This window comes from Gopherus flavomarginatus, chromosome 10 (assembly GCF_025201925.1).
Source record: "Gopherus flavomarginatus isolate rGopFla2 chromosome 10, rGopFla2.mat.asm, whole genome shotgun sequence".
NCBI classification, from domain to species: Eukaryota; Metazoa; Chordata; order Testudines; family Testudinidae; genus Gopherus; species Gopherus flavomarginatus.
In genome coordinates, this window is record NC_066626.1 from 37463183 (window position 1) to 37480079 (window position 16897).

General features: G+C 38.9%; 1 protein-coding gene across 50 annotated transcripts in view; it reads left to right on the forward strand.

Annotated features, from left to right (window-relative positions):
• The first annotated feature begins 6726 nt into the window (after positions 1 to 6726).
• Positions 6727 to 16897, forward strand: part of TTN (titin) — a 312200-nt gene continuing 302029 nt past the window's right edge. For all 50 annotated transcript variants that reach the window (XM_050916743.1, XM_050916742.1, XM_050916769.1 and 47 more), the window contains exons 1-6: positions 6727 to 6923; positions 9398 to 9501; positions 13299 to 13502; positions 14432 to 14719; positions 16234 to 16322; positions 16417 to 16661. In XM_050916743.1, the coding sequence (XP_050772700.1) occupies positions 9411 to 9501; positions 13299 to 13502; positions 14432 to 14719; positions 16234 to 16322; positions 16417 to 16661 (917 nt within the window). In that variant the 5' untranslated portion in view covers positions 6727 to 6923; positions 9398 to 9410. The remainder of the gene's footprint in view (positions 6924 to 9397; positions 9502 to 13298; positions 13503 to 14431; positions 14720 to 16233; positions 16323 to 16416; positions 16662 to 16897) is intronic.

Here is a 16897-nt window from a genome sequence, read left to right on the forward strand (position 1 = left end):
TCCTGGCTTATAAAACAAATTAGAAAACACACTTTCTTTTGAGGTGTATTTTTACATGATATTAGTAAATTCCCCTCTACTTTTTTAAGTACCTATTCATAGGCCTTTGAAGACCACAGTTGTCCTTGTTGGTAGGTCAGTTTTCTTATACCCATTCTGTCAGCAAGACTGAGAACAAATATCAAGTGTGGTATACAAGCAACTGAATGAGAGAAGAGCAGATTTCCCCATTTTTCCTCTTAAGTAGCTAATGGAGGACTTCAGCTCTTCAATTTTCATTTACACAGGCAAGGGTTAATCAGGGAATGATCGAAATAATTTTTGTCTCTTATGGCTGGCTAATCCTGTGTATTTAAAACCTGAGGTGGGGGGTTGAATAGTTCCCAAAGTCTCTGGCAATGCTCCTAGGGAGGCTGTGCATGGACAAGCAATCATTTCTGGCAACTGAAAGGCTGGACCTAGTCAGGATTGCTACTATGATGGTCTCGGGGCAGATGAAACTTTTTAAGGCAGCTTAATAAGAACTTTATTTATATATTCATATTGTTTGCAAGACTTGGATTACAGTGCCTGGTGATAGACAGGCCAACAGTCACTTTCACTTATATTGGAAAACTGGGTTTCCTCTGGGTTGCAGACACTCCTACAGTTGTCCTTAAAGAGTTCCAAGACTACCACCAAATCAGCAGCAGATGTTCTGGAAGCCACTTCACACCTGCAGCGGAAGTATTGGAGGAAGAGGACCAGTAAAAGCCAAAAGTAAAATTTGGTTGGCAATTTGAGAAGCAGTTGAACCAGGAGAACTTTCAGACTCTAAAATAGCTGTTCCTCAGTGGTCATTCTGATCCAAATTTTCAAAGCCCCATGCAGCAGACAGTTTGTGCAAAACAGCCTCCTATTCCTATACTACTGTGTGTTCTTTGGCCAACATAGCTGGTTCCGTGTGCATTTTGTAAAGCACATCTGTGGTGCAAAGGTTTGGAAAATTGATACTTTTAAGTGAATGTCCTGTGCACCCAGGTGAGTACTAGGATTATGCACCACTTAAATCCCACTGTAGTCCTGTTTTGGAAGCTTAAGACTTTGTTCTGGCCCTCTACACATGGGGGTGAACTTCACCCTGGCAGAATAGGGACCCAAATAACACATTAGCAGCTGTCTCTCTATCTAAAACCATGAACATAAAAATCAACAAAGACAAAACCTATATGCTCTGAGTCCCCTATAATCATCTTCAGTCAATAAATACTTCACTTGTACATCTTATTCACACAGGTATTGACATTGAGTAAAGGCCAGTGTTAAATATTCCATTTTTAATAGCCTTCAAACCCAGAGAATTGGAGTATGGGCTATTTAATTGTCTCACACAAAGACTGTAAAATTAAAATTGATAAAACACTTTAGTTCTGTAATATCTCTTATCAGCTGGACTGTTTATAGAAGTGGTTTTAGAAATTGCAGGATAATGAAATCTCTGAAAAAGTGATTCTGTGAACATGACGTGGCATTTCATGTCTATTGTCCCTGATTCCATAGCCAATTTGCTCATTGAAAAAACAGAGGGGTTTTGGTTTTTTAACTCCCAGCCCTGCAGACGCAGCTTGGAATTTGAAAGTCAAGCTCTGTTTTTGCTGCCCTTTTTTTTTCCTTTTTGGTGGTGGGGGGAATCCATTTTTGCGTGAGGGGGTGTTTTGTTTTGTTTTGTTTTTGTTTTTTGTTTTTTCCCTGCTAATCCTTATCTGGCTTACACATCATGACTGTTGATTAAGTTCCAGCTGTGGATTTTTTATTAACAATGTGATAGGTAATATATGAAACAGAATCCAACATACTCCCATAATTTTGTGACACTGCTAAGATTTGTTGTCAGCAAGACAAATAGCTATGACCATGAATGTATACAGGGAATCAATCTGTTAAGGTGTCTTTTGTTTACATAATCACTTTTCTGACAATAAGCACACCTAAATCATTCATAGAATCCTAGAAATAAAAAATGGAAAAGACGTAATACATTATGGAGACCATCTCCCTGCAATTTTATCTCTCACACGCACACACATACAGAGAGAGCACTACAACTCGGACTGTGTTGAGGAGAGATGGGGAGGTTCATTCCTAGTTGGTATCGTCTTCATTCAAAGCCTCAGTTCTTGTTTATCTTATCCCACCATCTTAGATAGCATCAGCACTTGACAGCAGCATCAACTTTTCAGCCATAAATGTAGGCATCCTCCTACAGACCCTATCACTGAATAGCTGACCTCTAGGAAGTGCTATGAGTGGAGAAGATCAGCGTAGTCTGTGTGTTCTGTCCATGTTCCTATTATCATCTTTGTCATATTTCCAGGCTCCATTAAGGGCCCTGAGGTTGGTTAGTGTGGAACCTGGAGTTCTCACATGGTTGTGTAATGTAGTGCAAGCATCCCAAGCCATCAGTCTGGCCAAAGATACTTGCTGTTTCATTAGAGGTCTAATGTGGATACAGATGTCATTGCAAATGTTTTCTGTTGCTTATAAAATTTTTGTCTTTCAGGCTGAAATTTGGCATGTTTGTTTTCAGTCCAGGATAAAATATTTTTGGAAAGTTTTTGAGGGGGGAGGGAGCAGTTCAGCCATTTTCAAGGCTGAAGCTGGGGAATTACAAAAATGTTTTGGTTTGAAGAGCTCTAGTGATCAGTAGTAGAGATTAGAAAACTAGCAACTCAACAGGAATTTATTCTCTAGGTCATGTGGGTGAAATCTGATTTTTGGCTTGTCAGTTTTATAAGAGTTTAGAAAAAACACTTTGTACGTGTGCCTTGATTTGTTTAATGTGATCCAGTAACTGCTTGCTTGTCAAGGTTCTGTTGGCTCTGCAAGTGATGTGTACGCAGCCTTCTCTTTCACATTGATAGAAGATGTGTAAGGAAAACAAAGGCACATGGGGAGGAGGTGGGGCTCTACCTTTCTCCATACACTTAGGCTGACCTACACTGAAAAGTTATACTGGGATAACTACATCTGTCAGAGGTATGAAAAAAACATACCCCAACTGACATAGCTATGTCAACAAAAACCCGAGTGTAGATTCACCTTCCATTGATGTAACTAATGTGATTCAAGGAGGTGGTGGTCCTACACCAACAGAAAAGCCCCTCTGCCGAGTGTAAGCTGTGTCCATGCCCCATGGCTCTGCTGGCATAGATATGCCTGTATAGTCTCCATATTGTAGACAAAGCCTTAGTGAATGGATGTGTAGAGGAATGGGAAGGGGAGAAGGAAAGACCACAGTGCTCCTGTCCTATCGACTGCATATATTTTGCAGTACAGTGAACTCTACCACTATTAAGCAAATAGCTGCATATTATTAATTTTTATTTTTTTAAATAAACTAGGGAAACCCCATTTAAAAAGTACATTAAGAGCCTGTTAATGATGTATGGTGAAGCATTCAAAAGTCAGGAAACAGTGAAGTTATGGTTCCACGCTCTTATGACTAAAGGTTTCATCCTGTAACACTTCCACATGCAGGCCCTTGAAGTAATTGTTTCCCTTATGCACCTTCACTCATTGTAGTCAAAAGGACTACTTGTTACTCACATACCAAAGTATTTGCAGTATCAGGCCCATAGTATTTTATTACACTAAAGATCACATTCTATTTCTGACATACTGTATATTTTGAGAAATAGTTGTGCATTGTAGTACGCATTTCTCCAAGGGCTAATGTGTGTCTAAGGATTTTGTGGGAGGGGAAACTTGTATATATATGGTATGATATATTATGAGCCAATGTAGCTTAGTGGACAAGGCACTGGGACTTGGGAAACGTGGGTTCAAGTCCCAGCTTTGTCACTGGCCTGCTGGGTGATCTTGGACAAGTCACTTCCCTCCCTGTGCTTCAGTTTCCTCATCGGGAAAATGAGGATGAAGAGACTGACCTTCTGTAAAGCGCTTTGTGATCTAAAGATGAAAAGCACTAGATAAGAGCTATCGATCATTATCTAAGAAACTGCACATGAACATGTTTTGGTTTGGGTTGTTTTTTTTTTTAAAGAGGCAGTGGGCCTCTTCAGCAAATGTAAATTCTCATAACTCTAAGGACAATGGAGCTAGGCCAATTTGTACTAGCTGAGGATCTGCCCCAACCCCCTTACCCTGCAATGAGCTTCGTGCAGGTGGAATCCCGTGCCTGTTACAAACTACAGTGTATATGCAAAAAAGGTTGGAGTTGGTGAATGCACCTTTAAACATGTAATGATGTTTTGCACTTACATAACATTTTCCATTTTTGCTTCATGTTTGTATACAAAACCATAGTTTTCTGTGATACTTCATGACTTGGTTTAAAGGAATGTTGTTACTTGTGGGATTTTAATCCCCCTTTCCCAGCAAAAATAGTAACATTTGACCTCCTAACCAAAATACACATATTGAAAAGGCAAAATGTCAGCTTTTCTGAGATTTTAAAAATGATTAATTTTACCCTATGATTTTCATGCTACACTCTTCATTTTACTTATGTCTCCATAACACCAGTGACTTTTACTTTTTTTTTTTTTAAAAAGAGAGAAATTTGAAGTCAATATGCTATCACGGACATAATTTTTCACCAGTTTTACCACTTGCACAACTTTGGAGAATATTTTACTGCCTCCTAATGTGGCTGTTGTAGAGTAAATTCCTTCCACTACGAAAAATTTGGCACTCATTTATGCCCCTCATAATCCCATAGGTTTCTTTTGGATACCATACATGTTTTAGTGGAGGCCAAATGGGTCTCCCTTCATGTAAGTCCTAGCTGCAGTCAAGGCCTGCCTCAGGCTGTGACAGTAAATCAATGTGGATAGACTAGCTTTCCCTCAGACTAACCCCATCCAGACCATAAACTAATGAACAGGGTATGATACCGCTCTTCCAACGCTTCAGGTGGACACTGCATCAATATGAGAGATTACAATAATTGCTGCTGCTCCTTTCCCCTTACCCTTGTGCAGAAAAAATGCCCTTACAGATGACCTGGCAAATTAAATTAAATTACAGGTAAATTAAAGGCTAGATCAATCCCTTCTATGGAAACCACCCAGGAATGGGTGAGAGGGTGTAAAACGCTGAGATTCCCCTCACAGAGTTTTCCTCAGGTCAGTCTATGAAGGGGAAGTGACGTACCCTCCCCCACTCCTTTCAAAACAGCACATTGCAGCATGCTCCATCCATGGAGAGACTTTGTGCCTCAGGAGCTTCCTTTCCTTCAGCACCCTAGCAATATGACCATGCACTCCCAGTTATGGGGCTGCCATGGGAGGAGGAGGGGTTCTTGAGCATAAAGTGGGCTGGCATAGAAAAACTTCAGTTTGTATTTGCTCTCCTAAGTATTCCCTGTGAGGTTCATGGGGAACTTTGTTCACCTTCTCTTTCTGCACGCCCCCTCCCCCCCGTGGCCTCTCTTCCTCACATTTGAGTTTCTGTGCCTGCAGAAATTCTTCTGCATAGTCTAAGGATGTGGGGATGGTACCATAGAAGAGGTTCCCGCCTGCCCCCTTTCCCCAGCCCTTTTGCAAAGGCATCTATGCACAGATGACCGCTTTTCACTGTGTACCTTGGGGCATAAGCCAGCCCTGCATCCCCTGTCTAACAAAACACTTACGCAGATGTAACTTTAAGACTGAGAAGTCTGAGAGAGCCAGTTAAGCATGTGCTTAAGTGGTTTGCTGGATAGGGTCTTAGTTAGGCACCATATTGTCAGAAAGGAAAATGAAGGTTGCATAAGGAGGTACTAACACCCTGACAGACAGGTGCACACAGCTATCTTAGAACAGTGGCTGGGGTTAGGAGGATAAACTATCCCAGCTGCAGAAGAAAGCACAAAGGTGCCTTCTGGTTTTGAGGTAAATGCAGCTGGTGATACAGCTAGCCCCACAGCCTGATAAAGCTGGGCCCAGCTCAGCCAAAGACCTCTCAGCAAGCAATATGGGAAAGGCATAGCTCATTGGCGCAAGGGCTGCATGAGTCCTACATCAGCCCCTAATAAGGGCAGTCAGAAGGGAGGGCTAAAGACTGGGTTTTAAACCATTGCAAAAGTTGCTGCTGTGTATGCGCCTTCTTAACATTCATGTTTCTGCATTTCAGATATTGCTTTTGACAAGTCCTACTGAAAGAAATATCTAGTTAGCAGTAAAAAGATTTTTAACAGTAGTAAAAAAGTCGTATCTACGTTGTATCAAACACAAACTTTCAACTCATACTTAAAAATATACAGATATATATATTACCAAAATAAGGCTCATGCAAGAGATCAGATTACTTATGTGACTTGATGATTGACAGATGCATTTGGTAGCTACTTAGTCATTATAGGGGAAGAGACTGTAAGGTTGGATCTGACTGACAGGACCACTATTGATTTGGCTGCTTTCTGTGCTATTTAATAAAAATCCTTCCTCATAATTTTTTCTTAAGTTTGTGATGCACCTAATTAGCAATTGCAAATAAAATAATTGGACTTTAAATTAGAATAAACTCTGAATATACTGGTTCATTTCTTCAGTGAATCCCTTTTGTGCTGCCAAAATTAGCACTGTCAATCAAACCAACAGGTGGTGTATGATTGCATCTCCCATGATGCTTTTTTTTAGAAAACCAATCAGAAGTGGCACTGACATGATGATGCAGAACTGTCAGCATATCGGGGTATATAAAGTAAAACAACTATGTGAGCACTTCTGAGCAGTCGTGCATTCCCAGCCTCGCCTCGGGTGTAGGGATTGCAAAGAAAAGCAAAACTACACTGTCAAGACTGTGTAGTTTTGTTTTTACTGATTAGAGGCTCAACGATTCTCATATTGGGATTGTCTAAAATCTTACTCTGGATAAGGACGTCGTTTACGAAACTTTCGTTGGGCTTAGCCCACTCCTTTTAGGCACTCTTGAGGAAGCAGGTTAGTAGCATTTTTTTTATAGTATAACTACATTTCTTTGTCAGTCATTTAATCATTTTGATAGAAAACATCAATATAAATGTATATTTATGGGCATATAGTGTACGTGTATGTAATAAGAATGTAGTCTATAAACATTGAACATTAAAGTTCTTTATTAAGAATGATGTCTTATGTTTCTGAATGTGAGTTTTGATAAAATTCAATTAATAGTTCTTTAAGTGCATTTGATCTTAAAGAACATTTTAAATTAGGATTTGAAATGTATATGGAAATGTCTGGTTAACTTACAAACTTTTTTATGTATGCTGGGAGTGTTCAAGGTTATATTACTCACAGATAAACCGAGAAGCTCTAAGAATAGCTCTGATAAAATGCATATGGTATCAGCTAAGCACTGATGACTTTTTAAGGGAATCAGCTGCGAAGATATCAATTACACAGCAGCTCTGGAACACTTGTCTGCTGTCAGTCATAGCTGGGGAAGTTATTTTTGGAGCCTGATATTTCAGATGCATACCTTTTTAATCATAATTATAAAAAAGCCTTATAAGCTCAAAATCTTTATAATTGAAATTTGCCTATCCAATGAGAGATTTAAACTTTCAATGAATCATCAGTTATACTTAATTAAATAATTTCCAACATATTCTGGAGTTTGGAAATAATCTATATCATTTTTATACTGTTTATTTAAAATACTAAATTATTTCTATCTCAAATGACTGTCAAATCATTAATTCATAATTGAAGTAGATATGAGAAAAATGAGCATATGTTAAAATAATTTGTACAGTCTTGCTCTTGAACATTTTTGGAAATTGGTGTCATCTGGAGATTAAATGTCAGTTATACCTAATTTGTTTAAACTATTTCACACACTGAAAAACTTCGGAAACAAAAAAATCACCCCATACACCAAGTTACAAAAAGTATCAGTACAACCCATGAAGACAATACACATAGTACCTTTTATGTGAAGTTTCACACAACCCAATAGATCATCAGGTGCTTCCCCTTTTATTCACCTTGATTAGTACATTACTGCATATGTAGTCACACTGTTTGGGATTTTCAAAGGAGCCTACAGGAGTCAGGTGCCCTTATCTCATTGAAAGTGAATGGAGCTTGCTCCTAACAAGTCTGGTCTCCTTTGAAGAGCCAGGCACTGATTTCAATGGGTCTGCTCTCACTGTAAGGTATTTTTCAACCCAGTTAAGGAGCTGTCCCATGCTTAGAGAGACTTAAATAAAGGTTTATTGTTCCTTTATCTATAATTATGTCTGATACTGTGGCAATGTCAGACATAGAATCAAAAGTAAATGCACAATTCACAGTATATAGAAATGTATCACTACAAAGTTCAGACACCTATAACAAGATTATCAAGATATCTCTTATCTGGTAAATCATGATGATAACATTATATTCACATAGTGTTTTTTAATGAAAGAAATTATAACTTCAGTTTAAAACAGTGTGACCTTATTTTTAAGGAGACGGGTATGTAAGCATTAGAAATATTCAAACTTAATTCCTTTAAATTCAACATACAATTAAAATAATCCCTTTTAAAATAAAGTACAAAATATCACTAATATGTACTCTTTTCCATGGCTTTCAGTGTGTTTCTTTTATACAAAGAATTATTATGCGTAGGAAGACAGGACACACTATTTTTCCTTCAGATTTCACACCTGCCTGCAGTTGTTCAAGTCATCCATGTCAGTGGCTACCTTATACCCTAGCTCATGTTTCAAAGGTAGCTGTTTCTCAGTATTCCAGATTGCACTGAGCTACTTTCTGAGAAATAGTTGAATTTTGTCTGCATCTTTAAAGCCAATATGCTTCTGCATAAGATTAAATTATTCACTACTTACAGTATACCTTAAAAAAGGGAAGCCTCCCAGCCCCCCTTTAATTATTAAAGGCCAAATAGATTGCAGACATCCACATTCCTTTTAAGCTGCTATTTAAGGCTTAATTCTGTTCCCAGTGAATCTAATGATGTTTTGCACTTACAGAACACTTTCAATTCATCCCAAAACACTTTGGACCTATAAGAATAAGGATTATTTTCCCTTTATGACAGATGAGGTAATTGAGGTGCAGAGGCTAAGTGACCTACACAAGGTCATACAATGAGTCATGGGCAGAATCAACAGTATGATCCAGTCTCCTGGTGCCATGCTTAATCCACTAGACCACAGCTCGCTCCAGTGAAGTCAATAGGAGTTGTATTATTGTCTTCAGTGGGAGCAGGAGCAGGCCCTACAAGTGACATTATTATATTCCAAAAATTCCAATATTAGAGCACAGCCAGGCCATTATGGTTTAAGGCTGAGAAGGATAAATCATTCTATGCCATGTACAAGTAAAAAGTGCCTGTACAGTAAGAAAGGAGAGGAAATGTGTACAGTAAGAACTTCAAAGAGCTTGGCATTTGACACCTAATTATGTTTTCTTTCTTTCAGAGTGCCTATAAAGATGACTACAAAAGCACCAACATTTACGCAGCCGTTACAAAGTGTTGTGGCACTGGAGGGTAGTGCCGCAACCTTTGAGGCTCATATTAGTGGTAAGACTTACTCCTTTCTGATTACCTTCATTTCTTGGTCCTGAATTATTTATGTTGTGGAAATGTAAGGCAAACATACAATTGCTGATGCTTTAGATAGTCATGTAATGTGATGGAGTAAAGATTGTTGGTACATAAATATATCCAAATCTGACTGTCCTGAAAAGGTCAAGTAATTCAATGGATTAGCCTACTTCAGAGAATGCTATCAGAGTCCAGCAGACACACTGTGCAGAATTATGAAGGATCAAAGGAAAGGCCCGATTCTGCTACCACTGAAGTCTGTGGCCAAATTCTCACTGACTTCAATAGGAGCAGACTTGGGCCCCAGTTAACAAAGCAAAGGAAGAAATAGGGATAAAAGTGAGAAGTGTGCTAGTGAGAGATCTAGGGATGTATGCACAGAGTCTATGGGGACATGACAGAGTGAGGGACCAAGCAGCAGAAGGTTCACTGCTGGTCCAAAGCAAAAGGGGACCATTTTTTTGTGCTGGGCACACTGGCTCATTTTCTGTTGACTTACGCCTCATTCAACCCCCTTGACTTTATGATTTTGGTGGAGTCGTATGGGTTATAAGCACAGAATTTGGGTATGTGTGCCCACTCAAAATGGTAGGAAAGTCTGTTTAGAGGTAGTGTAAGATTGTCCAAACATAACTAAGATCATGGAGCAACTTAAAGAAGCACCTTCATTTTTAAATGAAGTTCCATTTTATCAAATCTTATTCACTATTTTTATCATATGTTGAGTCAGCATGAACACAGAGAATGTATAAAGCCCCACTCAAATCCTATTAGCCAATCAAAATAAGTGCCAGAGCAGTCAATGCCTTGTTCCAGGTGTGGCTTTGACACATGCTCAGTACTAAGGAGAAGGGACACAGAATGGCATGGTTAAGGAAGTGTATTCGAGTGTTGGTATTAGCACTGTGACTACCATATATTATAAAACAAAGCATCCAAGATCTGCAGTTGTACAATTACCCCCTGGCAGATGTATTGTCTGTCCAACACCATAGCCATCTTTGACATGTGCTGTGGCTGATAATCATTGCCCTATGGGTGTCTAAGATGTACTTACTCCAAAGTGTGGCTGCCAGTCATGCTTTTGCACCCAGACCTATACCAACATTTTGGATCCCTTGATTAACATAGGATCATATGGGACATTTGAACACCACCATATGCCCGTTTACATCTGTGGATTATTTTGTACCCACTTTTCGAGGTTTGATCCACTACTCCAGTGTTAGCCATCCCAGCCTTCTGTAACAGGGCAGACATTTTGTTTGACGTAGGTTTCATATGAAATTGTATAGATATGCTGAGGAAAATCACCCTTGTAATAAATCCGTTAACCATAAAAGTAAAATAGATAGATGTACCATTAAAACCAGTTATGATGCTGAAGTTCTTGATGAATGAATGATTTCAGCTATTTTCTTTTCATTTATAATATCCTGTAATATTTGTGAGTGAAACTTAATTTAATACTGATAAGAGACACATCAGTTTTATAACTGCATGTACCATTCTTTTATTTTAGGCCCAAACCTTATGTGAACCAATCTTTTCTTAGCTCTTATTCATGTTGTGGGATACTGGAACATCCCTTCCTCCCCAAAGCCACTCATCAGGTCTGACAGTTCTGGCAGTGATTCAGTATTTCGTTTTTCTAATGTACAAAAACTTATGAACATTTTATTTCCTGGAATCTGACTTTCTAAATCATCGACATTGTAACTTTATTTCTGTCACCTGGATTGTGGTCTCTTTTATCAATCATTGTGAATATTAAATTAAATCCTTATCTTTACCTTTGAATAAAGCTATTTTATATATAAGTCAAATATTATGTATAATTCTAGATTAAAAGGAAGAGCACAATTAATCTGAGAGCACTAAAAGTGTGCTTAATAAACACTACAGGATGCAGCCTATAACACTGGAGTAAATAAACTAAATTATACATGTGAACCATACTGTGAATTGCTTGTGTGTGTGTCTGTTTCCACAGTATTGTTTGGATTTTGCATTAATTAAGAGTTAATTTGGACTTCTGTTAGTTTATTTGGGTTATTCCCTTCCAAATACTGAGCAACAATGAGCCTGCATTTACAAGCTTCACTCTTGGTATGCTCTATGCTTGTGAAACTCAGTCCCAAAGTGTCTCAAACTGGTCCCTTGAAAACTGAGCCACCCCCTAATCCTTGGTTTTTGCTTAGCTACAGCTATGAAACGATAAACACCTAAATGTAGTGTTTCTATTTTTGGTTTGAAAAGTCTCTCTCTTTCCCAGACTGGTCACATACTTTTATATATAATGTCTGAATTATTTGATTTTTATATATAAATATAAAACAAAATAACTCCGGTTTATTTTTTTGGCCATGAGAAACTGCAAAGTCTGCACATTTTCTAAACAAGTCTAGAATGATTGCAGACTCCCAACAAAAACTTTCTCCCTCACAGCCCGTATTCTCATACAGTCATATTCTTGGCCTCATATAGAGTTCAAATAAATAACTGGGTTCTTTAGAGGGGTTCTTTGCAAGTGCTAGGGGGCAGAATTCTGAAGCCTGTGAGCCTTTGGAGCATACAGAGGTAGAGACGCTTGAGACTGTAGTAGCAGCTGTAGGGCAACTCAACTAGTGCAGCCTCAGGGCCGCCTCCTGAGGCTATAAAGGGCCTTTTTGCAATGGAACTGGTCCACTTCTGCAGTTGGGCATTATTGGAAGAGGTCATGCATAACTGCACAACCTTGCCGTGCGCAGAACCCAACATTATGGGGATTTCTTCATGGCTGTGCATAAAAGGTTTTGGGGAAGTGGAGGCGTGGATGGAGAGACATGAGTGAGGATAGAGCTCCATCACTTAACTGATATTTGGGTCCCTCCATCTTAGAAAAGGCGTTTCCTGAGACCACAAAGAGTCCTTTCAGCTGGAATAGCCCCCACAGAGCTGCTTGTCTCCTGCTGTGTGACATGGGTAGTAGGATTCTTCTCCCTTCACAAGGATTCCTCATGGCCATCTGAGTGCTGGAAGAGGATATTCCCTGTCATGTTTAAGTTACCATTTGAAGCTGGAAGCCAATTATGACTGTACATGGAGTCTATACTGAAAGTGGGAGTCTTGCCTGAGGGATTTCCCCTAAGAATAATATATTTGAATGGTAAAATATCTGACCCAAAGTGGCTGCTCTCTGCTAGTTTCTATGAATCCCTCATTCGTTCACTTCCATGAGGCTTTGCCATCATCCTCTCCAGAAAGATATAAAGATAACTCTTAATTTTACTTTTGCTACAGTCACTTTCAGTGGTAGCTTATTTAATAAATTCATTATTAGGGGGAATACTGTAATTCAGCCTGCATTTTCAATTTACTTCTTGTTGCCTAAGGCTTGGATTATATAATTTCATTACAAGGAACCTGTATTTTATTTTTTTTATACTGGTGAACAAATCAAAGGCATGAATTTCTCAATCTTTCATATAATTCTTAAATGAGACTAATGCCAACTCCCTTAACAGGGCTTTCAAATGGTGCAGGACATGAAGAATTTCTTAATCTATCAGCCTGTGAATTACACTAAAACCCTATGTATTGTCAAGACATCAGGGAAATGCCTTGAATGTTGTGATTTTATGCTACTGATGTAATTGCAAATCTGTGCACACGCAGCAATTCCCTCAGATGGTTGAAAGCTGCCATACATATTTGTAATTAGCAGAGGTATTTTGGGGCTCCTGGTCTATAGTGGTGCTGAAATTGCTTTCTTTATCTACTGCTTTCTGTAGGTTCCCCAGTTCCTGAGGTGAGCTGGTTTCGGGATGGCCAGGTTATCTCCGCTGCAACTCTGCCCGGCGTGCAGATCTCCTTTAGCGATGGCCGCGCTAAACTCGTGATCCCCGCCGTGACAGCAGACAACAGTGGAAGATACAGCATACAAGCCACCAATAGAGCTGGGCAAGCAACTAGTACCGTTGAGCTACTTGTCACAGGTACAGTATGGTTAAGGAGGGAAAGCAAACTATTGGCACTTCCCCTTGTCACCAGAGAGGAGGGAGCTAAAATAAAAATTATGTATATATTCGAAACTTGGATAAAAATAACACAAAAATATGAGAAGGAAAGACCATACAAGATAGTAACAACAAATCAAATTCCTTACTCTAAAGCAAGCTAGATTTTTTTTCCCCAAAAAAACTTCAGTATATGCTTAGATTCCTTATAGATGTAGATAGGATTCTTCATCACTTCATGGTCAATTTTCAAGTATTACTATTACAACAGTCTTCAGCAGTATAAAGTATGAACCAGACTGTACAAACACTTACGAGTATAGTCATTTGAAATGCCTGTCCTAACACTAAAAGCCTTTATTCAAGAGTAATCTTTACTCACACAAGTAGCAGCACCAACTTCAATGGAATTAGTCATGTAAGTAAAGATTATTCCTAGGAATAAGGGTTTGAAGGATAGGGCCCTTTTTAATTTCTGTGGGGCTGTAGTCACATGAATATAGAATGGATCTGGCACTTTCGTACCAATATAGGCCCTGATTCTGCAAACTCTTATGCACATGTTCAACTTTGCTCATGTGAGTAGTCCCATTGACAGCAATGGAAATATTCACATGAAGTTAAGTACGTGTGTAAGTGTTTGCTGGATCAGGGCTTTACTCATGTAAGTAAAGTTAAGGACATGCATATGTGTTTGCAGGAAGGAGGCCTTAATTTATTTTAGTGTTAGACAAGGTGGCCCTCTTCTATATCAATAGCAACTGGGAGATAGATAAGGAGACTGTAGTTTATATATGAAGGTTATTTGTAAAGAATTTAAAGGCTGTGAATGCTTCTAGAATTGGAAATGTTTAGGCCTTATGAAGTTCTTTACAGAGTGAACTTTAATTTTTCTAATCAAATTATAGCTGAAACAGCACCACCAAACTTTACACAACGTCTACAGAGCATGACAATAAGGCAAGGAAAGCAAGTTCGACTTGATGTTAGAGTGACTGGAATCCCTACACCTGTGGTGAAGTTCTATCGGGATGGAGCAGAAATTCAAAGCTCCCTCGATTTTCAAATTTCACAAGAAGGAGACCTATACAGTTTAATAATTGCAGAAGCTTATCCTGAAGACTCCGGAACTTATTCAGTAAATGCCACAAATAGCGTGGGACGAGCTACTTCAACAGCCGAATTGCTGGTTCAAGGTAATGGAGTTGAGGTTGTAAGCCATGAAAATAAGAACATGTACATTCTTGTTGTGGTATAAAGGGCACTGCTGCAATTAATGTTGATCAGCAATTTCATTAATAACCCATTTCTCAAGAGTTTGTAACTTGGGTGTAAAAATTATTTCCAAGTTGAAACATGTCATAAAAGGCTCCAGGCTGGTAACAAAAAGTACATTTTCAACATAAAACAGTTCCCTCAGCTGGATTTCTTTGAATTATATAAGTACAGTATAGGCCTCACAGAAGGGTTTGAGGGGGGGTTGTAAGAGCTTGTTTTGTTTTGCTCTTGCAGAATTTTTAAAAATTAGATTTTAAAACCAACGTCTTTTATCTGCTGCCGTTGGGCCACATTCTGCAGTTCTTAAGTGAGCAAAACTCTTATTGACATTAGTAGGAACAGGACTGTTTTTAATTTGCTAAATGATTATTTGTTATTGCAAAACCAGATTAAGGCACAATTTGATCTTTGCGGTAAGATGGGTATATGCTAATGCTGCAAGAGCAACACTGATGTGGCCCCATTCCTGTGCCCCATCAGAACTTTCTTTCACTAGAGGAATTTGTGAGACACACATAGCAAATGAATGGTAGAATGTTCATGCTGATATTGGCAAGTCAGTGCTCACAACTTCAGGCCTCTGGTCTCACAATGCATCTGCAGAGTGTGAACTCCAAGAATATGGGAGCAGCCCAGAATGGGCACAGCAGAATTGCCGTTTTTGATCAGCTCATTCCTCACATACACATATGTAGAGGAGTCTGGACTTCATCTACTGTATATTTTTAAACTGAAAACTACCCAGACATTAAAGTTTAAAATTCACCTAATAAAGACACAAGGGCTTTTACTATTGCTGCTACAACAACATTATATACTCAGGGCTCTGACCAGACTAAAATATATGAGCCCTTCTAGTGTGTGCAAGCCATACATGGCTGAAGTAAGGTCACAGACTTTAATCATGGGGAAAGGGCTAATAGAAGTTTGGTCATCTGTATAAGTTTGTAATTGGCATTATGCAGCCATTTCTTGGAAGCAATATCCCCCCTCAGAAAAGAGAGTAGACTTCATGGTGAGAGTGCAGTTGAGAATGAGCCCAGTAGCTATGGAGGAAGTTTCGGGTTGAATGGAGCCCTTTCAATCGTACTCATAATGCCAACCTTTCTTGACTCACCAGTTAAAATACACTTTTAGACTAACTATGTATGTATTTGGGAGACTGGAATGATTCTGAAGTATAATTAATATGCTTCTAATTTTTTTGGCCTAGTTACATAGTTACACAAAAAGGCTAATCTTATTTCAGCTGGTTCCACAATTATTTGCCTATAGATACTGCAAGAAAAACAGATGGCTGATTAATTCTTTCTCTGGTGTTTACACATGCTGATATACAATTGACATTGCATGTTTAGTTCCTTCTAAAAAGCTATTCTTGTTTATTACCACATATAATTCTCTTGACTGTTCATGTTTTACCTTCCAATAGGCGAGGAAGAAGTAGTACCCGCTAAAAAGACAAAGACAATTGTTTCGACTGCTCAGATTTCGCAAACAAGACAAGCCAGAATTGAAAAGGTACGTTTTTTTCAAAGTTAAAGGTGTTAAAAGCTTTAGAAATTGATTCTTGGCATTTTGCAGTGTCTCACCATTGTTCTTTCTTTCATTATAGAAAATAGAAGCCCACTTTGATGCTAGATCACTTACAACTGTTGAAATGTCCATAGAGAGTGCCACAGGACAACAGCTCCCACACAAGGCACCTCCAAGAATGCCTCCTAAACCTACATCAAAATCACCAACTCCACAAATAAGTGCAGCAAAAGTACAAATGGCACGACAGCAGTCACCATCTCCCATTAGACAATCACTGTCACCCGTAAGACATGTTAGAGCTCCAACACCATCACCAGTCAGGTAAATCATGTTAACCATCAAGGAAAGATTGAATTTTCAGTCATCCCCTCCAGTCAAATGAGAAAATGAAATGGCAATGATGCGAACGGAAAGCACGGCATAGAATGGAAGAATGTGGGCTTCTTCTGACTGCTGGTTTTGTACAGTTGTCAAAGCTTCAGGAAGAGGGTTTTGGCAGGTGTCTGCAAATATTCCATCCTCTGAGTTAGGTTTAGGAAATCCTTTAGAAAATGTGT